Below are 27,277 nucleotides of genomic sequence, written 5' to 3'. Positions count from 1 at the left end.
ATCCAAATGTCCAAGTGTACAGCTAGCTCTGATTTTGCCATGTCAACACTTGATCAAATGCAGCGTGTATCAAACCATATATACAACAGTATATACAGCCACTGAACACTGAATACCACACTAAAAAACCAGGCTGCCATATCCATAGCTGTGCCAATAGTTGTATCTTTGTGATAGTGCACTCCCTGATGTACCTGATATAGTGCACTCCCCGATGTACCTGATATAGTGCACTCCCTGATGTACCTGATATAGTGAACTCCCTAATATAGTGAACTCCCTGATGTACCTGATATAGTGCACTCCCCGATGTACCTGATATAGTGAACTCACTGATGTACCTGATATAGTGAACTCACTGATGTACCTGATATAGTGCACTCCCCGATGTACCTGATATAGTGAACTCCCTGATGTACCTGATATAGTGCACTCCCCGATGTACCTGATAAAGTGCACTCCCTGATATGTCTCCACATGATGAGCTGGTTACAAATGTGAGGTGCACTGTAGACGTTTGTGTGGCTGACTAAATTGAATTGTATACTATGAGGAGAGTGTTTAAATTAAATTAAGACACATAGGAGTATCAGTGCAAATTAGCACTCACTTGCCTTCTCACTTAAGCTACTCAATAACAGAGCAGCTCTGTGGTGTTGTAAGAAAGACATGAGAGCCACTTCTATGAGGTGCTTCACATCTGTTATACATAGTGCAATGCAGAAACATCCTCAGCCTTTTCTAGGCCAGTCTGTCTCGTGTACCGTACATCATGAAGTCACACCTCTATACATCTGTGCACAGTATTCAGATGAAATGTTACAACTTAAACAGACCGGTATGGGATGCCTGGGCTACAGAAACATGAAATAGCAGTGCTATCACGACTACTGGTCGACGCCCTCCTCACAGCTGTTATGTCACACATGTGAATCTAAAGACTCTTCCGTGACATGGAAATGCATAATGTGCTATCCACCTTTAGTGACATAATATGGGATACAGTTCAAGGGTGAAGGGATTAGATATGAGAAGGGTCCATGACGTGGTATTTTAAATATAGGGAATAATTCTCAAGCAAACTAACTGGAAGTGAGGTTGTAAATGTAACAAAATACATCACAGTATACTAGTGATTGCCACAGTACCACTGCATAACAGCATGACAGGACTTCAAACGATTGCATGGTGTGGGTTGTCTATCCCTACAAACTCAATAATAAGCACAAGCTGGTGTTCAGCTCAGCTTCTCATCTCTGATTCTCTCCTCCTTTCTGCAGCACCGACTGTTGCCGTGACAACCAGGATTGACCTTGCTGCTAGTCTCTGCGGCGGCTGTAGGAAGGGAATGCAGCGGGGAGATCTGCACACGAGGCAAGGACTACAAAGCACAGCACAGCACAACACTGCAGATTTCTCCTGCATGTGGACATGAGTGGGCTGAGGGTGTACATATCTGCACTGAAGTCCAGTTATGTATGTATGAGTGAGCAGCTCATCCACTGGCCAAACACAATCTAAAATTCACACAATTCACAGCAATTTCAATTCCATCACACAAACAAAGGGAAGCACTTGCAGCTACACTAAGAGTTGGGTACTTGGGCACCAAAGCAATGTGATATTTGCATGTTCTACATCCTGCACACAGTTAGCCATTAGTATTAGCCTTATCATGCTCTTCAGTACATGGAATAGTGATGGCTGTCCTTCCTCTCTACTATTACTACACCGCTATGGATTCTGCCCTGCTGGAATACAGTACATGACACTGTTTTTCACAGTTCCAGTGTTACACAACTCGCTTCTGACTGCGACGTCAATGGGATGTAAAGCAAGCCCAGTACAAGAGCGTGACTCATGCACAGTAATAGCCACCGACTCCCTTTTTGCATGGCTTCAGTGGTTATTCAATAAGAAACCCAAACAAGGAGCAGGAAGAGAAAACACCACTGCTAACCCTCAGCTAAGACTGCATGACTGAGAGCAATGTGAAATGCAGTAAAGGAGAAATGAGAGGAGAACAGAGCATCCCTACAGTACAGTTCGAATATTAAAGCTGTGTGTGTGTGTGTGAGAGAGACGACTGAATGTGGGTCAGTGTGCTTAGGCTGGGGAGAGGGGGAGGGAGGGGGAGAGAGAAAGAAGGGGAACAAGGAAGGAATGGGAATGAGAGATAGTAAAGGGAAGGGAAGAAAGGGAGAGGAGTGCAAAATGAGGCTTTAGATGAGTTGCTTCGGAAGTAATCCCCTGTCCACATACTAATCATGATACGAGTCAGGAGCTATGAGATGTTATTATAGTAACTTGAACCATAAATATGTTTGTATTTAATTGGAATACATGTTACACTGCCTGGGAGTTTGATCATATTTATATTATGTATTTCAGTATAAGAGCACGTTGAAAAGCCAGTATCTCACACAAACCACAAAAAGAACAGTAAGAATATGCTTCTTATGTGTGATTTAGCCAATAAATGAAGGCATAATGGACTTACAAAGGATAGTATATGCGGTCACCGTTATCTCCAAAAACCAAAAGTGTTTTACCAAGCTGTGTTAAGAAAGGCCAAACAGAACTATTCAATTCGCACACTGACAAGAGATAACAGTAACATAATAACTGATCTCTCTCAGTATTTGAAGAGAATGCTGGTTTGGGGTATCTGAAAGGAGGGATGACCATTTATATTGAAAGTACTGAGGAGGGTTAGATGACTGTGTTCATTTGTAAATATGAATCTGTTCAAATGGTCTGGACTGGACGTCATCTTACTAGTCATCATGGCTGCAGTAGATTGAGACTAGGTCCTAGTCCTGTTCACTGGCTTTTGAGTGCATCTCAGGTGATTACAATGGAAACCGAGTAGCTAAACATGTCTGGTGAAATTCCAGTGGTCCACTAAATACACTCATATTCTGTATTCCCACAAAGATCAAAGACAATTTTGATCCTGTAGGCCCGAATGCTAACTATTATAAAAGGTAACATAGTCCTCACATTAAGAATGCAATTCCAAGAGACCTGTGGTTCAAGTCTAAATCAGACAAGTATGCTGACTCTTCCTCACCTCTAAAGAGAGTTCAGAATCCAGCTGTTCTTTCTTTTCTCGTCTCCATCTGTAGCATTTCACTGATAGTATGGCTATGATGGACACAATGAAGAGGAATGAAACTACAGCCAGGGCCAAGACGAGGTAAAAAGTCAGGTTGTCATTGTATTCCTTGTCGTGCGTAAAATCACTGAACTCTGAGAGCACTTCAGGAAAGCTGTCCGCCAAAGCCACATTAACATTGACTGTAGCAGAGCGAGAGGGCTGTCCGTTGTCCTCCACTACAACAGTGAGCTTTTGTTTCACAGCATCTTTATCAGTGACTTGGCGAATGGTTCTTATTTCTCCATTCTGTGCGCCCACTTCAAACAACGCCCTGTCTGTCGCTTTCTGGAGTTTATAAGAGAGCCAGGCATTCTGTCCAGAGTCCACATCAACAGCCACCACTTTGGTGACCAGATAGCCCACATCTGCTGAACGAGGCACAATTTCAGCCACCAGAGAGCCACTAGTCTGTACTGGATAAAGAATCTTTGTGGTGCGTTGTCATTCTGATCTTGAATAAAGATTTCACGTTGCATTGGTGCTCAGTGGAGGAGAACCTCCATCCTGTGCTTTGATTCTTATTTTCAGAGACTTGATCTGTTCATAATCAAAAGGCTTCATGGCGTAGATCACACCAGTGTCTGTATTTATGGAAATAAATGATGCCAGGGGTGTCCCATTTAAACTCCCATCATCGAGAAAATAAGATATTCTTGCATTTGGGCCCCAATCGGCGTCCTTAGCTTTTACCGAGAATATAGACAAAGATGGGGAGTTGTTTTCCAATACCAAGGCATTATAGGTTTCCTGCTCAAATTCTGGCGCATTGTCATTGACGTCTGATATCTTTACACGTAGTGTCTCTTCACTGGATAGCGACGGGTTCCCTCCGTCTATGGCAGTTATGGTTATATTATACTCGGGAGTTTGTTCTCTGTCCAGTGCTGAATCTGTTACTAGGTTGTAATAATTTGGTAAGGATGACACTATTTTAAATGGAGAAGCCCGAGGGATTGAGCATGTTACTTTTCCGTTTTCACCCGCATCTAGATCTTGGACATTAATCATTGCTACAACAGTTCCATGTGCTGCGTTTTCAGGCAAAGCACTGGCAAATGACATGACGATTATTTTTGGAACATTATCATTTACATCAGTAACATCAATTATGATTTCACATGAGGCTTTCAAACCCCCGTGATCTTTAGCTATAACGTTTACCTGAAATTGTTTGTATTTCTCGTAGTCTATTGATCCTGCTACCTTAACCTCACCAGTTACTGTGTCAATACTAAATAAAGTCTTGACACTGGCCGTGGCATGTTCAAAATAATACTGGATATTAGCGCTTGACTCCTCGTCAGCGTCTGTTGCTGTAACAGTTGTTACCAATGTACCTATCGGGGCATTTTCAAGCACCGAGGCTTTATATGCTAGCTGAGTAAATATAGGCGCATTATCATTCGCATCTAGAACACGAATATGGATTTTTACGGTCCCGGACCGTTGTGGATTGCCGCCATCAAAAGCAGTGAGGGTAAGGTAGTGATTCTCCATTTTCTCTCTGTCCAAAGGTGTTTTAAGAACCATTTCAACCTTTTTATTACCATGTGCATTGCTCTGCACATTCAGACTGAAATGGTTTGTGGGATGTAGAACATACTTTTGTAAGGTATTTATGCCCACATCTGGATCAATCGCGCTTTCTAAAGAGAAACGTTCTCCAGATAGGGTGGATTCGCTGATTTCTTGATCAATTTCATTCCCTGGGAATACAGGGCTGTTGTCATTTATATCCACTACATCGACGGTTACACGATACAACTCCATGGGATTTTCTAGAATTACGTCAAAACTCAGACTACAAGCCGCTACCTCTCCACATAGCTGCTCGCGGTCCATTCTTTGTCTTACTACCAGCTGTCCCTTCTCTCTATCCAGTCCAATGTACTCACTGCCATCCGAGGTGAATACTCGAGCCCTCCCGGACACAAGCCGCTTCAGTTCTACTCCAAGATCGTTTGCTATATTTCCGACAATAGAACCCTTCGCCATTTCTTCAGGTATAGAATATCGGATTTGTCCCATCGTGAAATGAAATAGGAAGGCTCCCAACAGCACAAGTGACAAAAGCCGTCGTTGAAAACAGCAACTCTTCCCCATTTTGATGTAGTCTATAACGTCCACTGGCTTTAACAACACGTCAGATAAGCAATTCAAAGAACACCAATCCGAAGAAATGTCTTAAAATGATGTCTCCACAACAGGACCCAGAAAGCACAGGTCTTAACGACACTAATTAAACCTTATTGGTCACCGAATATCGACTGCTAGAACACATTCTGAAAGAAATCTTGTTTTTGTAGCTATACTCCTTAGCTTTTAAAGGGATGGGAGGTACGCGGTATGAAAAACCTACATGCGATCAACAGCGGCACTTAGGGCCCGATGATGGTATTGCAGTGTCAAGGTGAACCTGTGTGGTAGTGATGTGGCTTACCTAGCAGTTTTATACTGTTCCCTGACTTTAACGCACATATGAAAGACATACCAGTGTATTTGACAAAAAAACCACACGCATATGTAGGCAGGGAGAGACCAGGAGAGAGACGTGTAGATGTAGGCCTAGACACATGAATAGTGTAGTTGAGTCCGCTCAATAGGGGATATTGATTCATAGGCTCTGTTGTAGCTTACATTTCAGATAGGCCTGTATTATGACACTATAAAGAATGAACAGCACACTATCTTGTCAAATGATTTGCTTAAGTTGTACATTTGTTTGAAACCATTCAGGTTGAAGGTTAACACAATCTAAACATTGTAAAGGTAAAGAGTAAACACCCGCTTAGGCCCAGTTCAAACTTGTGTATTCTCGCACATTCTCACCTCTAAAGAAAGTTCAGCATCCAGCTTTTGTCTCTGCACTGTCCCTGGCCGACTCAGGCTCACCAGGGTGTTCTGACTGTATGGTCTAGGTTTTACGTCACTCATCCTCGAGTCCATAGTTCCGCAAACTTCGTAGTTATACACGTGCTGCATTGTTCCATCAGAGCACATTGTGGGGTAATAGGGGATGACTGGGAGATTATTGGCCGATTTATAATACAACTTTCTCTGTCTCCATCTGTAGATTTTAACTGATATGATTGCAATGACTGAGAAAATGAAAAGCAATGAAACTACAATCAGAGCTAACACTAAATAGAAAGTCAAGCTATTATTGTAATCCTTGTCGTGCGTAAAGTCTGTGAATTCTGAGAGTATTTCAGGAAAGCTATCCGCCACTGCCACGTTCACATTGACTGTAGCTGAGCGAGAGGGCTGTCCGTTGTCCTCCACTACAACAGTGAGTTTCTGTTTCACAACATCTTTATCAGTCACCTGGCGCACAGTTCTGATCTCTCCATTCTGTGCGCCCACTTCAAACAGCGGCCTGTCTGCAGGTTTCTGTAGTTTATATGAGAGCCAGGCATTCTGTCCAGAGTCCCCATCAACAGCCACCACTTTGGTCACTAGATAGCCAATATCTGCTGATCGTGGCACCATTTCAGCCACCACAGAGCCACTGGTCTGCACTGGATAGAGTACTTGTGGTGTGTTATCATTCTGATCTTGCACAAAGATGTTCAGTGTTGCATTGGTGCTCAGAGGGGGAGTGCCTCCATCCTGTGCTTTGATTTTTATTTTCAGAGACTTTACCTGTTCATAATCAAAAGGCTTCATGGCGTAGATCACGCCAGTGTCTGTATTTACGGAAATGAATGATGCAAGAGATGCGCCATTTAAAGTCCCATCGTCGAGAAAATAAGATATTCGTGCATTTGGGCCCCAGTCGGCGTCCTTGGCTTTTACCGAGAAAATAGACAACGATGGGGAGTTGTTTTCCAGTACATATATATCATACATCTCTTGTTCAAATTGCGGAGCATTGTCATTGATGTCTGATATCTTTACGCTCAGAGTCTCTCTACTGGAAAGCGATGGGTTGCCTCCGTCCACTGCGTTTACGGTAATGTTATATTCTGGCATATGTTCTCTGTCCAGTGCTGAATCGGTCACAAGATTGTAATAGCTTGCTAACGATGGCACTATCTTGAATGGTGAATTGCGATCAATTGAACAGGTGACCTTTCCATTATCACCGGAGTCAAGGTCTTGGACATTAATCATAGCTACAACTGTTCCGAGTGCTGCATTTTCAGGTAAAGCGCTAGAAAATGACATAACTGTGATCCTCGGAATATTATCATTTACATCAGTGACATCAATAATGACTTCACATGAGTCTGTTAAACCGCCGTTGTCTTTAGCTATGACTTTTATCTGAAATTGCTTATGTTTTTCATAATCAATGGGTCCAGCAACCTTTATTTGCCCAGTTTCCGCATCAATAGCAAACAAAGCCATGACGCTGACTGGGGCATGTTCAAAATAATACTGTATATTAGCATTTGTCCCTTCATCTGCGTCAGTCGCCGAGACTGTTGTCACCAGCGTTGCTACTGCTGAATTCTCTAGCACAGAGGTTTTGTATATTGCTTGGTTGATTATAGGTGCATTGTCATTATGATCAAGAACAGAAATGTGAATTTTTACTGTCCCAGATCGTTGGGGGCTTCCGCCATCGATAGCAGTAAGAGTAAGGTAATGATGTTCTTTTTTCTCTCTATCCAAAGGCGTTTTGAGGACCATTTCAACATTTTTACCACCGTCTGACCTGCTTTGTACATTTAAATCAAAATGGTCTGTGGGTTGCAAAACGTATTTCTGCAAAGTATTTAACCCCACGTCGGAATCAATTGCGCCTCCCAAAGAGAAGCGCGCTCCGGGTAGGGCGGATTCGCTGATTTCTTGGTCAATTTCAGTCTTTGGAAAAACGGGGCTGTTGTCGTTTACATCCTGTATATCTATGTTAATACTATAAAGCTCCATGGGATTTTCAAGGACCACTTCAAAACTGAGGCTGCAAGCTGATATCTCACCACATAGCTGCTCGCGGTCAATTCTTTGTTTTACTACCAGCTGTCCCTTCTCTCTATCCAGCCCAATGTACTCACTGCCATCCGAGGTGAACACTCGAGCCCTTCCGGACACAAGCCGCTTCAGTTCAATCCCAAGATCGTTCGCTATATTTCCAACAATGGATCCCTTTGTCATTTCCTCAGGTATCGAATAACGGATTTGTCCCATTGCAAAAACCACCAGAGATACAAACAACCACAAGAGCGATAATATCCATCTCTGACAGCAGAACCCCGTGTTCATCGTGATATTGGTCCAAGGAAAAATATGCTATCAAAATAACAAAGACTAAATCTTCGTTCCGCTGTAAAAGAAAATGCTAGACTATTTAAATTACCCAAAGGCTTCGCCACAGCATTTAAAAGGAATAGCTGACGCGATAACTGCAAGCAATGTGATTTGGGCCGAACCTTTCTTTACTGTTTATAGATAGATGATGGGAGGTACGCAGTGTAGCCGAGTACACGCAATCAACAGCGGCACTTAGGGTTCAAAAAACGAATTACAACATTTAAACTAGGCCTAATGGTTTGAATGTCATATGTATCCCGTCATTTTGTATATTGTTATGATAGGAAATGCATTTTCTTACAGAGCTGTCTGCAATGAGTAATAATGAAAAAAACTGAATGAATCTAATCATGAAAGATGAAAGGATGTGGGTAATCTGTTAAACCATTATAAATGCAAATCAACCTGGTCAACCATGGTGTTGCTTGTAATGAACAAATGATGCATGCTCTTGTGTAGCCTACAGTGACGTGCACGTGTGCACAAGTTTGTTGGTGTCTAACTGTAGGCTATGATTGTTGGGTATTTTAATGCCAAAAAGTAACATCTATAAAAAAAACATCTATTAGGCCTATATGTATTGATTGCATTTTTTTATCTAAACGATTGAACATCTCACCTCTGTGGAGAAATCTGTATCCTGCTGTTGCATCTTTTCTCTCTGCACGGTCCCCGGCCGACTCAGGCTCACCAACGTGTTTTGGCTGTACGGTCTGATGCGTTTTACGTCACTCATCCTCGAATCAGTGGTCCCGCAAACCTCGTAGTTGTACACGTGCTGTAAAGTTCCGTCAGAGTACATTGTTGGGTAATATGGAATCACGGGGAGATTATTGGCCGATTTATAATACAACTTCCTCTGTCTCCATCTGTAGATTTTGACAGATATGATTGCAATAACAGAAAACATGAAAAGGAGGGACACCACAATCAAAGCCAAGATTAAATAAAAAGTCAACTTGTCATTGTAATCCTTTTCATGCGTAAAGTCAGAGAATTCAGAAAGCACTTCAGGAAAACTGTCCGCCACTGCCACGTTCACATTGACTGTAGCTGAGCGAGAGGGCTGTCCGTTGTCCTCCACTACAACAGTGAGTTTCTGTTTCACAGCATCTTTATCAGTCACCTGACGCACAGTTCTGATCTCTCCATTCTGTGTGCCCACTTCAAACAGCGGCCTATCTGCAGGTTTCTGTAGTTTATATGAGAGCCAGGCATTCTGTCCAGAGTCCACATCAACGGCCACAACTTTACTGACCAGATAACCAACATCTGCTGAACGAGGCACCATTTCAGCCACAACTGACCCACCGGTCTGAACGGGATAAAGAATCTGAGGTCCGTTGTCATTCTGATCTGTAATGAAAATAGTTACGGTGGCATTGCTGCTGAGAGGTGGGGAGCCTCCATCCAACGCTTTGACTTGAATGCGTAATTCTTTAATTTGCTCAAAATCAAAAGCACGCACTGCGTGGATGACACCACTCTCTGAATTGATTGAGACATATGTCGAAATTACATCACTGTTTCTCTGGGCCTCCTCCAGATAATAGGATATTCGAGCATTGTGACCTGCGTCTTTATCATTGGCCGCCACAGAAAACACAGACAGGCCCGGTGAATTGTTCTCCATGACATAGGCAGTGTAACTTGTTGACTCAAAGACTGGTGCATTGTCATTAACGTCCGATACTTTCAATATAAGAGTTTTATTCGTCGAATATGAAGGAGATCCTTGATCAGATGCTGTTAGTGTTATGTTGTATTGAGGGACCCTTTCGCGATCCAGGTTCTGATCGGTGACTAAACTAAAAATATTAGAAGACGAAGACTTAATTTTGAAAGGTAAATCTTTGTCAACATAAAGTCTCACATCACCATTTCTATCTGAATCTGAATCCTTAACGTTTACCATTGCCACCACTGTATCCGGGGGGGCATTTTCAGATATATGATCAGAAAATGTCATAACTGTTATTATTGGGGCATTATCGTTCACGTCCAACACATCAACCAATACTTTAACTGTGTCACTTAAACGTCCGTGATCAGTTGCTTTCACATTTATTTTATACTGTTTGTTGTTTTCATAGTCCAGGTTTCCTATTACCTTGATATCACCAGTAGTACTGTCAATTTCAAACACATCCGCCATGTTATCAGTGGAATGTGAGAATGAATAAGACACTTCTCCATTCACCCCAGAATCCGCATCCGAGGCACTAACTGTCACAACTACGGTGCCTTTAGGGGAATCCTCCGGTAGAGATGCTTTATAAAGACGAGAATTAAATACTGGTGCATTATCATTTACATCTAATACGTCAATGTGTATTTTCACTGTCCCTGTTCTGCTGGGAGATCCTCCATCTACAGCGGTTAGCGTCAAAACATGCTTTTCTGTAGTTTCTCTGTCAAGTGTTGTTTGGAGGACCATTTCCAGATATTTACTACCGTCTGAGTGTGAATGCTGAATAAGCTTAAAATGGTCACTTGGTAAGAGAGAATACGACTGAATGGAATTTATTCCAACATCACGGTCTACCGCATTTTCCAAAGGAAAGCGTGTCCCAATAATAGACACCTCGCTTATTTCTAGCTTCACAGTCGTATCTGGAAACAATGGAGCGTTGTCATTAATATCTAAGATTTCCACGTCAATACGATGCAGTACAACTGGATTTTCGAGAATTATTTGAAAATGTAAAGAACATGGAGCTATTTGGCCACACATCTCCTCTCGGTCAATCTTTTCTTTCACAATGAGAGTGCCTCGGTCATTGTTCAATGCTACGTACTCACGACTGTCCTCTGTAAAGATCCGTGCACGTCCAGTTTTCAATCTTTTGATATCCAGACCCAAATCCTGTACAACATTTCCCACAACAGATCCCTTCGGAAGTTCTTCTGGGATAGAATAGCGGACTTGTCCATTAATGCCAACCACACCAATGTACAAAACAAGGAGCTTCAGTGGCCACGAATACAGTCTAATTCCGCCTCTTCTCAGCTCGACACAATATCCGTCCCCCATGATTGTGGAAAAACAGCCAAAAACGTTTGGAATGAAAAAGCAACTAAATGTACATTCTAGCCCAAATGTACACGAGAGTAAAACAGTGTTAACGTTTTTGTAATCAAAGCTGATATGTCTGAAGATGGAGGTAGGTACCGGATAGGGAGTGACTGCTATTCAAGTGTCCAAAATAGTGTATTGCTGTTCAACAGCGGCCCTTAGAGTTTATTTGTTACATTGCAGCTTACAGTCGACCATGGATTGACATGACTGGCGCACATGTTCATATTATATTGAAATCCCCATCGAAATAAGACGAAAGACAAACTGATGCAATAGAGCATAATTCATGCAACAGGCTAATAGGTGTTGCTGAACATTTAGCCCAGAGGATTTAAGTGTTCAATGATATCTCACCTGAGGTGGAAACCTTTCACTGTCCTCCCTCCTCTGAAGGTGTGGAAGTGTCAGAGTCCCGCTGGGATCAAAACCAATGACACTTTGGCTACCAGGTCTAATACATTTCAGGTCACTTTTCCTGGAGTCTGTAGTCATGCACACCTCATAATTGTACACCTGTTTCAAAGTTCCAGTTCCTGTGGTGTCTGCGTAATGAGATGGATAATATGGAATAACTGGCAAATTGGAATGATACAGGACGCGCGATTGTCTCCACCTGTAGATCTTCACTGAGATTATGGCAACTAAACACGCGATGAAGAGAAAGGAAACCACGGCTAGAGCCAAAACTAAATAAAAAGTAAAATCTCCATTATAATCCTTGTGCGTAAAATCAGTAAATTCGGAGAGAACTTCAGGAAAGCTGTCCGCCACTGCCACGTTCACATTGACTGTAGCTGAGCGAGAGGGTTGTCCGTTGTCCTCCACAACAACAGTAAGTTTCTGTTTCACAGCATCTTTATCAGTCACCTGGCGCACAGTTCTGATCTCTCCATTGTGAACCCCAACTTCAAACAGCGGCCTCTCCAATGCTTTTGGCAGTTTATATGAGAGCCAGGCATTCTGTCCAGAGTCCACATCAACAGCCACCACTTTAGTGACCAAATAGCCGACATCTGCTGATCTAGGAACCATTTCAGCCACCAAAGAATTACCAGTCTGAACGGGATAGAGCACCTGAGGCGCATTATCATTCTGGTCTTGTATTCGAATCTGGACAGTGGCATTGCCAGATAGTGGCGGTGATCCGCCGTCCTGAGCTCTAACATGTATCCTAAATGTCCGAAGCTGCTCATAATCAAAGGAGCGCACTGCGTAAATGACTCCTGACTCAGCATTGATGGACACTAGAGATGACGCCGGTGCTCCGTTAATCTGAGTCTCCTCTAATATGTAAGAAACACGAGAGTTTTGGCAGCAATCTGCGTCTGTGGCTCTGACTGTAAATATAGACATGCCTGGTGAATTATTCTCCGTGATATGTGAAAGGTAATTCGTCTGTTCAAAAACAGGCCGGTTGTCATTTTTGTCAGCTATGCGCAACTGAATGGTTTTGTTTGTTGAAAGAGGTGGCGATCCCTCATCTGTGGCTGTGATAGTGATGTTATATTCGGATAACAGCTCCCTATCCAGCGTCTCCTCCGTCAGTACAGTGTAATAGTTTTTTAAAGAGGATTTGATGCTAAAATGAATATTTCTGTTTATTTTGCACCTCACCTGTCCATTTTCAGCCGAATCTAAGTCTTTGACATTTATAACAGCCACAGTTGTGCCAACAGGGGCATCTTCAGAGACAATATTCGAGAAGGATGTTAATGATATCACTGGAAGGTTGTCATTGACATCAACTATATCTATAATCAAAACACACGAATCAGTGTAACCGCCATTATCTTTGGCCTCTATGTTTATCTCGTACTTCTTAGCTTTTTCGTAGTCAATATCCCCAGCTACTGTCACCTCTCCTGATTTCTCGTCGATTTCAAACAGCCCACGTTCGCTTTCTGATACGTGCCGAAATGCATATGTCACCGCACCATTGACACCTTTATCGGCGTCTGTGGCATGAAGCGTAATGACAGGGCTTCCTTTAGGGGGATTTTCTGCAACAGATGCCCTGTACACCTTCTTGGTGAAAACGGGAGCATTATCATTGACATCTAGCACCTTAATATTTATCTTCATCACTCCAGACTTGGATGGATTACCACCGTCATTTGCCGTTAATGTTAGAGATAATTCTTCAGTCTTTTCCCTGTCTACAGGGGACTGTAGCATTATTTCTATGTACTTATTTCCGTCTGAACGGATTTCGTGTTTGAGTATGAAATTATCAGTTGGTCTTAGAGTATAACTCTGAATAGTATTATCTCCGACATCAGGATCATAAGCGCGGTCTAGTGGGAAGCGCGCTCCTGGGATTGCATTCTCCATTATTTCAATGCTTATTTCGTCTTTAGGAAATATCGGGGCGTGATCATTGATATCCAGAATTTCTATTAATACCTCATACAGCTGAATAGGATTTTCTAAGATAATTTCGAAACTGAAACTACACGGAGATATGTACTTACAAAGAAGCTCACGGTCTATCCTCTCACTCACCGTCAGCGTCCCTTTGTCTATATTCAGCTCTACATAAGGACTACTGTCTCCCGCTACGATACGAGCTCGGCCGCTCCGAAGCCTTTTCATGTCGATACCCAAGTCATCTGCGATATTTCCTACAAGAGAACCTTTCACCATCTCCTCCGGAATGGAATACCGAACTTGTGCCCTCACAAAGCAAAAACAACAGAGAAGACTGACTGACACGCACACGTTTCTGAAAAAGAAGCTACGTAGAGGTTTGGCTGCCATATTTTAAAATGATGTAAATGTATCCTCAATGCAGAGCAGGATAACAAGGAAAATAGGCGAAATTCAATTAGATGTCTTCAATACGAAAATGGTCATCCACAAATCCATCCTTACTGATTCTGTTTAGCATCCAGGCACTAGCAAACACAAAGTGCTGCTCTGTCTTTCCGAGAACAGCAGAATGATTTTTTTTCTTCAAATAACGAGACCCTCATCTTCCTTCCGCTTAACCAACAGCGGCACTTACAGACCTATAACAGAAGTGCAACTATCATTGTACTAAATGAATCAAATACAGTGATATGTAGATACAGGTAGGCTACAAAATGTAATTTTACGAAGTACACATATTGAATCCGATACTCAGCCTGAGATAAAGCAGAAGAAGGGTATTTGATCATCACATTTGTTTCTTTAAAACGGCACGTTAAGTTCTCTTAACTGATAGCATATGGTCATTTGAAAGTTAAGAGCAAAGGCATGGAGCTGAAGCAGTAGAAAAATAAACTGAGCCCTTTAAAAGAAGCCACTATGGCTGTCGCTGTCCACCATCTGTGGTGCTGAAACCGAAACCAAACGCAAACGCTTTAAATCAGACCAATTATACCGACAGAAGATAATGAAAGAGAGAAAGGCAGAGAAGATGAACCCTCCATATTAAATGGCCAACACATCAAATGTCAACAAGAAAACTACGTCATAGGTGATATAAAAAATGTCCAAATGTATAAAAAGTTCAAGGAAACCAAGGGCCTCACCTGATCTGGAGAATTTAAATCATCTAAGAAAAGTTGTTCTTTCTGTATTCGCTTCATGGTTTCAGTGACATATGGGTCCATTATTAACACGTTCTGACTAGTGGGTCTTAGAAACGTTCCATCACTTTTCCTGGAGTCTGTCGTCATGCACACCTCATTGTACATGTGCTTTAAAGTGCCTGTTCCTCCAGCGTCTGCATAATGAGGCGGATAATAAGGAATGACAGGAAGATTTGACTGATAGAGGTGAGCTTGTCTCCACCTGTAGATCTTTACTGAGATTATGGCAACTAAACACGCAATGAACAGAAAGGACACCACGGCTAGAGCCAAAACTAAGTAAAAGGTAAAATCTTCATTATGACTCTTTTCGCGTGTAAAGTCTGTGAATTCTGAGAGTAGTTCAGGAAAGCTGTCCGCCACCGCCACGTTCACATTGACTGTAGCTGAGCGAGAGGGCTGTCCGTTGTCCTCCACTACAACAGTGAGTTTCTGTTTCACAGCATCTTTATCAGTCACCTGACGCACAGTTCTGATCTCTCCATTCTGTGCGCCCACTTCAAACAGCGGCCTGTCTGCAGGTTTCTGTAGTTTATATGAGAGCCAGGCATTCTGTCCAGAGTCCACATCAACGGCCACTACTTTAGTGACCAGATAGCCAATATCTGCTGAACGAGGAACAATTTCAGCTACGACTGAGCTGCTTGTCTGCACTGGGTAGAGAACCTGTGGCGCGTTGTCATTCTGATCTTGTATGATAATCTGCACAGTCACGTTACTGCTTAGAGGTGGCGACCCCCCGTCTTGCGCCTTTATCGTAAACTGTAGATTCTTCATTTGTTCATAATCAAAAGACCGTATGGCATGGATGACGCCGCTGTCGGCATGCACAGACACGTATGAGGAGACCGGTACGCCACTAATGGAGCTCTCCTCGAGTATGTAATTTACACGCGCATTCTGATTCCAGTCTGCATCTTTGGCCTTTATCGTAAATACAGCTAAACCAGGTGAGTTATTTTCAGCCACAAATGCCTCATAATGATCTTTTTCAAACAAAGGTGCGTTATCATTTACATCTGAAATCTGTAAGCGGAGAGTTACGTTGCTGGATAATTGAGGGGCTCCTTCATCTGAACAAATAATACTTATGTTGTACTCCGTTTTTTTCTCTCTGTCCAGTTCACTATAGGTAAGGAGACTGAAAAAGTTGTGTGATGGAGATGTCATTGTGAAAGGGATGCTGTCTTCAATATTACATTTCACTTGCCCATTCTTGCCCGAGTCAGGGTCGTTTACATTCATCATGGAAATTACTGTACCAGACTTTGATTCTTCAGAAATCGAACTGGACACAGAAATGATACTAATACTTGGTCTGTTATCATTAACGTCTATTATGTCAATAATTACTTTACAAGAATCAGATAGGCCTCCCTGGTCTTTTGCTTGTATATGCAACTCATATCGGCTGGCAATTTCATAATCAACCACGCCATCAACGGTGACATCTCCGCTGTGTGGATCTATGCTGAATAAATCAGTTAAACCCTCCATTGTATTTGACATGTAATACCTAACAATACTATTTGAGCCGTCATCTGCATCTGTTGCAGTCACAGTGACTAGCTTCGAACCTCTTAGAGCATTTTCAGTTAAGGATGTTTTATATAATTTTTGGGTGAAGACGGGTGCATTGTCATTGCTGTCAAGAACCGTTATGTGAATCTGCACAGTACCTGACATCTGTGGCTCGCCGCCATCCTTAGCTGTTAATAACAAAGACAACCGACCATGTTTCTCTCTGTCAAGAGGTTTCTGGAGAATCATCTCAACGATTTTACTCCCATCTGCCTGGCTGTTCAATTTTAAGGCGAAGTTATCAGTTGGCTTTAGCGAATAGCTCAGTAAGCCATTGATTCCGACGTCGCGATCCACGGCTTTCTCTAACATAAATACAGCTCCAGTCGTAGCTGATTCACTTATTTCGAATTTTATTTCTTTTTTCTGAAAGATAGGTGCATTGTCATTTATGTCTGTAATTTCCACTGTTATTCTATATAATTCCATAGGATTTTCAAGGATTATTTGCAGATGTAAAGCACAAGGAGTTGTCCTTCCGCAAAGCGCCTCTCGATCCATTTTTTCTTTGATGAAAAGCGCCCCTTTCTCCTTATCCAGGCCGATATATTCTGTTCCATCCCCGGTGTATATACGCGCCTTTCCTGACAATAGCCTTTTAAGTTCCAATCCCAGATCTTGAGTTATACTTCCAACAAAAGAGCCTTTTGACATTTCCTCAGGAACAGAGTAAGTGACTTGTCCATGTAGACTGCGTAAGAAGAAAGAGATCAAGAGTACATACCACACCATTGTTTTGCACGACATTCTCCCCGCTCTTTACCGCCCTACCTCGTATAGCATAGGCCTAATGCGGGGAAAGATATATTCCGGATAGGTTTCTACAAATCTTACAGGCGTATTTTGTGGCAGATATGAAACAAACACGCGAATAAAAGGAATCGGTACCACTGTAGTCGCAGTCGTACCGACATGCGAAGTGCGAGTGTGCATTATGGGTACATCCCCTTTTTCTATTCACTGAGATAAGAATAAGGATAACTCAAAAACTCTATGACCAACAGCGACCCTATGAGTTTAAACACAGAACTGCAACATATGCAGGCTGCTTTGAAAATATAATTTCCCAAGACCAGGTACACAGATATATTAAAAATAACAACCAACGCAGGCATGCATCCACAGAAGTGAAAATAACATTATTCCTTTATATCATTCTCTCTCTTGCATTTTAGGTAGGCTTACAATATAAATTGAATTGTCCTATGTGAAGTACAGACTGAAGTCTAACTTGAATCAAGGAAACAAATCACAGAACACAATCTCAATTACTTTACATACATTTCTAAAACATCTCACCTGATTATCATCTGTGTCAAAAATTGCTTTGTCTCTTAGTGGGAGTGGCAGAGTCAGTGTCCCTCCAGTGTCAAGGCTAATGATGCTTTGGCTGCCAGGTCTCATGCACTTTAGGTCACTCTTTCTAGAATCTGTCGTCATGCACACCTCATAATTGTACACGCGCTGTAAAGTTCCAGTGCCTGCAGTGTCTCCATACTGTGGCGGGTAGTACGGAATGACGGGCAGACTTGACTGATAAAACATGCGGGATTGCCTCCATCGGTAGATTTTTACTGAAATGATGGCAACTAAACACGAAATGAAGAGAAAGGATACTACAGCCAAAGCTAAGATTAAATAAAAAGTCAAGTCATCGGTGTAATCTTTGTTGTGCGTAAAGTCTGTGAATTCCAACAGGACTTCAGGAAAGCTGTCCGCCACTGCCACGTTCACATTGACTGTAGCTGAGCGAGAGGGCTGTCCGTTGTCCTCCACTACAACAGTGAGTTTCTGTTTCACAGCATCTTTATCAGTCACCTGACGCACAGTTCTGATCTCTCCATTCTGTGCGCCAACTTCAAACAGCGGTCTGTCTGCAGGTTTGTGTAGTTTATATGAGAGCCAGGCATTCTGTCCAGAATCCCCATCAACAGCTACTACTTTAGTGACGAGATATCCAATATCTGCCGATCGTGGTACAATTTCCGCTAAAGCAGAGACACCTGTTTGTACTGGGTACAAAATCTGAGGCGCGTTGTCGTTTTGGTCTTGTATCAGAATCTGGACAGTGGCATTGCCAGATAGAGGCGGTGATCCGCTATCTTGAGCTCTCACACTGATTTCAAATCCTCGAAGCTGTTCGTAATCAAAAGAGTGCGCTGCGTAAATGACTCCTGTCTCAGCATTGATGGAAACTAATGATGACGCAGGAGCCCCGTTTATCTGTGTCTCCTCCAACAAATATTTCACGCGCGAGTTTTGGCAGCAGTCTGCATCTTCAGCCCTGATTGTAAAAACAGATACTCCAGGAGAATTATTCTCTGCTACATTAGCTGAATATAAGGCTTTATCAAATACCGGTTGATTATCATTGATATCCGATATACGCAAATTGAGTGTCTTGCTACTGGCAAGAGGTGGCGATCCTTCATCAGTCGCATAAATTGTGATGTTGTATTGTGATAACGTTTCTCTATCTAAGTGACCATCTGTTAATAATGTATAATAGTTTTTAATAGATTATTTAATTGTAAAGGGTATATCTTTACTTATAGTACAGCTTACCTGGCCATTCGGCCCATAATCAAAATCTTTAACATTAATGACTGCTACTGTTGTACCCAAAGGAGAATCTTCGGAAAGGGGGTTGGTAAATGACGTCAGTGATAAGACTGGATAGTTGTCATTCACATCAATTATGTCAATGATCACCACACAAGAATCAGTAAATCCACCGTGATCCGTCGCTTCTATATACATTTCATACTTCTCCGTGCTTTCGAAGTCAATATTACCCGTTAGGAATATTTCTCCTGACTTTGCATCTATTTTAAAAGGTAAGCTCTCGCTGTCTGAGGCACGCCTAAATCCATACACTACCTCTGAATTTATTCCTTTATCTGAATCGGATGCACTTACCGAAGTCACTGAACTTCCTTTAGATGCGTTTTCTGCAATGGATGCACGGTATAGTTTCTTAGTGAAAACTGGGGCATTGTCATTAACGTCTTGAACTACAACATTGATTCTCATTACGCCCGATTTCGGAGGATTGCCACCATCGCTAGCAGTTAAAACGAGAGATATCTCTTCTTTATCTTCCCTGTCTACAGGCCTTTGTAGCATCATTTCTATGTATTTATTACCATCAGGACGGGTTTCGTGTTTCAATATGAAGTTATCTGTTGGTTTCAGACTGTAGCTTTGAATCGCATTGATTCCAACATCGGGATCAAAAGCGCTATCCAGTAAGAAACGCGCTCCAGGTACCGCATTTTCTCTTATGTCAATACTAATTTCATCTTTAGGGAACAAAGGGGTGTGATCATTTACATCCATAATTTCTATAGTCACTTCATAAAGTTGTATGGGATTTTCCAAAATTATCTCAAAACTGAAGCTACAGGGAGTCGTCTGTTTACAGAGGAGCTCCCGGTCTATCCTCTCACTCACCGCCAGCGTCCCTTTGTCTGTGTTCAGCTCAACATACGGACTGTTGTCCCCGGCTACAATACGAGCTCGGCCTCTTCGAAGACGCTTCAAATCTATTCCCAGGTCTTCTGCCACGTTACCTACAACAGAACCAGTGGACATCTCTTCTGGAACAGAATACCGTACTTGTCCATTGATTAAGTTAACAGCAAAAGCCAGCGTAAGAAAGACCGAAGCACCGTTGCAGGCAAACATTTTGACGCAGCTGGAATCCGAACATCAGAAAGAGAAAATGCATACACAATCCCACACGTGTTCCATGAACTGATCTGAAATCCAACTGTAATCCTTCACATAAATGTGTTTAAGTTACTTTTTACACAAATGATTTCCACCAGTCACCATCTTCGCCCTGCTAAGACACGATTTCTGACACTATGGCGATAGCATCAGACCAGTAGGCTATGGGAGGTGCATATAATATTATTTGAAAGCAGTGTTTCCCACCCTTAGCCAACAGCGGCACTCAGAGACGAATGCTTGAAAGACAATACTTGTGATGATTTGCAAATGCCCTACTGCATTCTTATTACAAAGTAATTGCATATCTTCAATCATTAGGACAATTAGGGAACATTACTGTACACTGGGTTGGCAAATTAAATGTTAAGGCAAACGCGTTTAATAATCTGCATAAATATGGCGACTACATTTTACGCAAGCACCATACAAAGGACCACCGATGCTCTTTAGACCGGTGAAAAAGATAAAAAAATACGTCACAGTAAAAATATAATCCAGGTGGGATCAGAACATAACAAAAATACAGGGTTTACACAAGCTAAACCACATACAGGTAAAGAGTTTACTGCTCACCTGATCTGGTGAATCGAAATCATCCATTAACATGTCTTTATTCCGCATTCGTTGCATTGTCTGAGTTGAAACTGGGTCCATTATTAAAACGTTCTGACTACAAGGTCTGGCGAACGTTGCGTCACTCTTCCTGGAATCTGTCGTCATGCACACCTCATAGTTGTAGACTTGTTTTAGAGTGCCTGTTCCTCCAGCGTCTGCGTAATTAGGTGGATAGTACGGGATAACTGGAAGTTTAGACTGATATAAAAAGCGAGATTGTCTCCACCTGTAGATCTTGACTGAGATTATGGCGACTAGACATGCAATGAAGAGGAAGGATACAACAGCCAGTGCCAAGACTAAGTAAAAAGTCAAGTTATCATTGTAATCCTTGTCGTGCGTAAAGTCGGTGAATTCTGAGAGTATTTCAGGAAAGCTGTCCGCCACCGCAATGTTCACATTCACTATTGCTGAGCGATAGGGTTGTCCGTTGTCCTCCACTACAACAGTGAGTTTCTGTTTCACAGCATCTTTATCAGTCACCTGACGCACAGTTCTGATCTCTCCATTGTGTACCCCAACTTCAAACAGCGGCCTGTCTGCAGCTTTCTGCAGTTTATATGAGAGCCAGGCATTTTGTCCAGAATCCATATCGACAGCCACGACTTTGGTTACGAGATAGCCTATATCTGCTGATCTAGGCACCATTTCAGCCACCACAGAGCCACCTGTCTGTACTGGGTAGAGCACTTGGGGCGCATTGTCATTCTGGTCCTGTATTATAATCTGGACAGTGGTGTTTCCGTTTAATGGCGGTGAGCCACCATCCTGAGCTCTCACACTGATTTTAAATCCCCGAAGCTGCTCATAATCAAAGGAGCGCGCTGCGTAAATGACTCCCGTCTCAGCATTGATGGAAACTAATGATGACGCCGGAGCTCCGTTTATCTGCGTCTCCTCCAGCAAATATGTCACACGCGAGTTTTGACAACAGTCTGCATCTTCGGCCCTTACTGTAAATATAGACACGCCTGGAGAGATATTTTCGTCTACACTAGCAGCATACAAAACACGATCAAAAATAGGCCTGTTGTCATTGACGTCAGAAATCTTTAGATTAATTGTCTTTGTAGTAGACAGAGGTGGCGATCCCTCGTCTGTTGCCGTAATTGTAATATTGTATTCAGGCTTGATTTCTCTATCTAAACTCTCATCTGTCAATAACGTGTAGTAATTCCTCAGAGACAATTTTATGACAAATGGAATATGTTTACTGATAGTGCAACTGACCTGACCATTCACTCCTGAATCTGCGTCTTTTACGCTAATTACTGCCACTGTTGTTCCAACAGGGGCATTTTCAGGGACTGGATTAGTGAATGACGTCAGAGATATAACAGGAGTATTATCGTTCACGTCTATGACATCAATTATGACAACACAGGAATCAGTAAGGCCACCGTGATCTTTGACCTCCACATTCAACTCAAACTTTTTAGTTTTCTCAAAATCTATATCTCCTGAAACTGTGATTTCCCCTGAGTTTTCATCAATCATAAACAGGCCAATTTGACTGTCGCCCACTTGCCTTAGTGAGTATAAGACCTCTCCGTTGACACCTTTATCTGCATCTGACGCACTTACGGTTGTGACTAGTTTGCCCACTAGTGCATTTTCGGGGATGGAGGCTCTATATGTCTCTTTTGAGAAGTGTGGAGCGTTATCGTTTATATCCAAGACTTTAATTTTTATCCTCATCTGTCCCGTTTTCGGCGGTTTGCCACCATCACTCGCTGTTAAAATAAGTGATAGTTCCTCCTTACTCTCGCGATCGACTGGAGACTGAAGAATCATTTCAATGAAGTTATTTCTATCTGGTCTGTTTTCGTGTTTTAAAATGAAATTTCCCCCAGGTTTTAGGGTATAGCCCTGTATAGCATTTACTCCGACATCGGGGTCGAATGCCCTATCTAATAAAAACCGTGCTCCCGGGAGAGCGCCTTCACTTATCTCAATAGCAATTTCATCTCTTGGGAATGTCGGTGAATGATCGTTGACATCCAAAATTTCTATAGTCACTTCATACAATTGAATCGGATTCTCTAATATCATTTCGAAGTTGAAACTGCAGGGAGAAATCTGTTTACAGAGGAGCTCCCGGTCTATCCTCTCACTCACCACCAGCGTCCCTTTGTCTGTGTTCAGTTCAACATAAGGGCTGTTGTCCCCTGCTACTATCCGGGCACGGCCGCTGCGAAGCCGTTTCAAGTCGATGCCCAAATCCTCCGCAATATGTCCAACAACAGAACCCTTGCTCATCTCCTCTGGAATAGAATATCGCACTTGTCCAGTAACAACTGAGATGTACAACAGTAGCAACAACAAAATTTGCTTCCAGTTATCACCGCCGCGCACACCCTTGATGTCCATTCTGTACACCCCTGCATGGAGCAGATTAAATGGAACCCAAGCGCACATACTAAGCATGATAGCAAATCAATTTCCACAGTAGCAGTCAATAATCTAATATGGAGGGCAGCACAAATACTTTCCTTCCTCTCGGATCATCACATACAGGAGGAGAAACCTACTTAAAAAATACGGAGATGTGTGCGTGAGCGATTGTCTGCAGACATCATCTCAGAGGAGGCGTTTTATTTTCCAACCGGAAATTGAATTCAACGAGCCAACAGCGGCCCTTACAGACCAAATAAAAGAATCACAACAGTTCACTTTTTGTTGTTTGAATGTAGAATTAATCTGAAGTAGCTTCTAAATGTGCTTGAACAGCATCACAAGAAAATCAGTATTAATCAGGCGATATTTTCACAATGCTTAAGATTGACAGCTATAGCATAGGCCTACAGCAAATGATTAATGGGAGACTGTATGCTATAAATGCTGCAATGTAGTCGGAATATAGACGAACAGCCTGGACTAGACAATGGCAGCAGAAAATATTGTGTTTGCATTGATGAGCCCTCCCGTCCACAGGTGATGAAACGTTGACGTCAAACATCACGTTATGAGAATATTGAATTTCAGAATATGAAGGTGATCAAATCATCTTCAACAACTTAACAAATGCATTCATCTCCACCAAAAAACTTTGTTTCTGACAGATATAATACAGGCCACTTGATTAACCTCACTTATCATTATCTAGATCAAACATAGTTAAACATTTGAAACATTAAACTAAATGTTTAACTGAGAGACAAAAATCAGTACAATTCAAAACACATAATAACAACGAGACTATCAGACAACAATATCACTTAAGTATTCCTTAAAGACCTCACCTGGTTATCATCTGTGTCAAAGATTGCTTTGTCCCTTGGTGGGAGTGGCAGAGTCAGTGTCCTTCCAGTGTCAAGGCTAATGATGCTTTGGCTGCCAGGTCTCATGCACTTTAGGTCACTCTTTCTAGAATCTGTCGTCATGCACACCTCATAATTGTAGACGCGCTGTAAAGTTCCAGTGCCTGCAGTGTCTCCATACTGTGGCGGGTAGTATGGAATGACGGGCAGACTTGACTGATAAAACATGCGGGATTGCCTCCATCGGTAGATTTTTACTGAAATGATGGCAACTAAACACGAAATGAAGAGAAAAGATACTACAGCCAAGGCCAAAACTAAGTAAAATGTTAGGTTGTCATTGTAATCATGGTTTTGTGTGAATACTGTGAACTCCGATAATACTTCAGGAAAGCTGTCCGTCACCGCCACGTTCACGTTCACTATTGCTGAGCGAGAGGGCTGTCCGTTGTCCTCCACTACAACAGTGAGTTTCTGTTTCACAGCATCTTTATCAGTCACCTGACGCACAGTTCTGATCTCTCCATTCTGTGCGCCCACTTCAAACAGCGGCCTGTCTGCAGGTTTCTGTAGTTTATATGAGAGCCAGGCATTCTGTCCAGAGTCCACATCAACAGCCACGATTTTAGTGACGAGATAGCCAATATCTGCTGAGCGAGGCACAATTTCAGCCACTGCAGAGCCACCAGTTTGTACTGGGTAAAGGACCTGAGGTGCGTTATCATTCTGATCTTGTATCATAATTTGGACGGTGGCATTACCACTTAGAGGGGGCGAGCCACCATCCTGACCTCTCACACTGATTTTAAATGTCCGAAGCTGCTCATAATCAAAAGAGCGCACTGCGTAAATGACTCCTGTCTCAGCATTGATGGAGACTAGAGATGACGCCAGAGCTCCGTTAATCTGAGTCTCCTCCAGTATGTAGGAGACATGTGAATTCTGACAGCAGTCGGCATCAGTGGCACTTACAGAATATAAAGACACCCCGGGGGAGTTATTTTCAAATACAGCTGCTGTATATGTGGCCTCTTCAAACATAGGTGTGTTGTCATTTACATCATTGACTCGTAAGTGAATCGTTTTCGTTGTGGAAAGAGGCGGTGATCCGTCATCTGTTGCTGTAATTGTAACGTTGAATTCGGGGTTAATTTCTCTATCTAAACTCTCATCTGTCAATAAAGTATAATAGTTCCTTAATGAGGATTTGATGACAAATGGGATGTTTTTGTCGATAGAACAGCTCACCTGACCATTTACACCAGAATCTAAGTCCTTAACATTAATGACACCCACTGTTGTGCCGACAGGTGCATCTTCGGGTACTGAATTACTGAATGATGTCAACGATATGACAGGGAAGTTGTCGTTCACGTCACTTACTTCAATTACGACAACACACGAATCCGTAAGGCCACCATGATCTTTGGCTTCAATTTTCAACTCATATTTTCTAGACGTTTCATAGTCTACATCTCCACTTAATACTATATCGCCTGATCTCTCACCAATCTTGAACAGGCCACTCGTACTTTCAGCTCCATGTCGCAAAGCGTACATCACGTCACCATGAACCCCCTTATCTGCATCCGAGGCGCTTACTTTTACAATAAAGGTTCCTTTAGGTGCATTTTCTGGAACTGAAGCTTTGTAACGTTTCTTAGCAAAAACTGGAGCATTATCATTAATATCTAATACTACTATGTTTATTTTCATAACTCCAGACTTCGGTGGATTGCCACCGTCTATTGCAGTTAAAATTAAGGAGAAATTTTCTTTTTTCTCCCGATCTAGAGGGATTTGCAACATCATTTCAATGTTTGTATTGTCGCCCGAGTGTACATCATGTTTCAGAACAAAATTATCCGTTGGTTTTAATGTATAGGACTGTATGGTATTTACTCCGACATCAGGGTCATAGGCACTGTCTAAAATGAAGCGGGCCCCTTGGATAGCATTTTCAGATATTTCAATATTAATTTCCTGTTTGGTAAATGATGGTGAATGGTCATTGATATCGAGTATTTCTATAGTTACTTCATATAACTCAATTGGATTCTCTAATATCATCTCTAGGGTGAAACTGCAGGGAGAAATCTGTTTACAGAGGAGCTCCCGGTCTATCCTCTCACTCACCGCCAGCGTCCCTTTGTCTGTGTTCAGCTCAACATACGGACTGTTGTCCCCGGCTACAATACGAGCTCGGCCGCCCCTTAGTCGTTTTAAGTCGATACCTAAATCCTCTGCGATGTTACCGATGACAAAACCTTTGCTAGTCTCCTCTGGCACGGAATATCGCACTTGTCCAGTCACGTTGCAAACACACAAAATTACAAGAAGACAGAAAACACGAAAGCTTCTGTCGTGAAGACACCACCACATATTCCTGGAAGCCATTTTGCACATCCAACCCAGATGAAAGACCAGAGTAACCTTCACGAACGGAGTTAATATAGCATATCTTCACAATTAAACTGTAAGGAAAAACCGTGTAGGTCACTGATCTTGCAAAAAAAAATATAGCCGCTTTACTCCTGCATAGGTTTTCTTTTAATACTGACATCGATATACTAGTGTGTCCTGGTAAAATGGGAGGTACTCTACTTTGAGCAAGCCTCATTCTCTTATCCAACAGCGGCTCTTACAGACCGCTGAAAGAAAAGCGTCTGTGTGCATTTACTCTTACAGTAATAATAATTATTTTGGGATTGTGGTAATGACGGTCTCATTAGTACTGAATTTAAAATGATTGATGCTCCAATGTGTCACTGCAACTACTAGAAATAAAACAAAACAAACAAAACATAATCAAACAGGAGGAACAGCAGCCTGTCGTTTGGAAGCGCCGCTGTCCATATGCAGTGGTGCTGAAATTGTTACGCAACGGCCACAGCCAAAGGAATTTCGACTAATCACGGAGCCTACTGCGTTCTAGAAGGTAATTTTGCCAAATACTGAGGCTAACATAAAGGAGGCCATATTATAACTAAGCAAACTAAATTAAATGAGCTAACCT

The 27,277-nt window shown here is 42.3% G+C and overlaps 1 protein-coding gene and 1 pseudogene across 30 annotated transcripts in view; both read right to left on the bottom strand.

The window, feature by feature from the left end:
* Positions 1-27,277, bottom strand: part of LOC125286898 (protocadherin beta-15-like) — a 163,124-nt gene that overhangs the window by 50,502 nt on the left and 85,345 nt on the right. For 2 of the 30 annotated variants that reach the window (XM_048232458.1, XM_048232554.1), the window contains exon 1: positions 15,011-17,940. The exons of 17 other annotated variants lie outside the window; for them this stretch is intronic. In XM_048232458.1, the coding sequence (XP_048088415.1) occupies positions 15,011-17,398 (2,388 nt within the window). In that variant the 5' untranslated portion in view covers positions 17,399-17,940. 11 more of the 30 variants (XM_048232224.1, XM_048232215.1, XM_048232233.1 and 8 more) reach the window with 11 other exon arrangements.
* On the bottom strand, positions 1,238-5,578 carry LOC125291297 (annotated as a pseudogene).

This window comes from Alosa alosa, chromosome 2 (assembly GCF_017589495.1).
Source record: "Alosa alosa isolate M-15738 ecotype Scorff River chromosome 2, AALO_Geno_1.1, whole genome shotgun sequence".
NCBI lineage: Eukaryota > Metazoa > Chordata > Actinopteri > Clupeiformes > Clupeidae > Alosa > Alosa alosa.
This window is presented reverse-complemented; position numbering and strand designations above follow the sequence as displayed.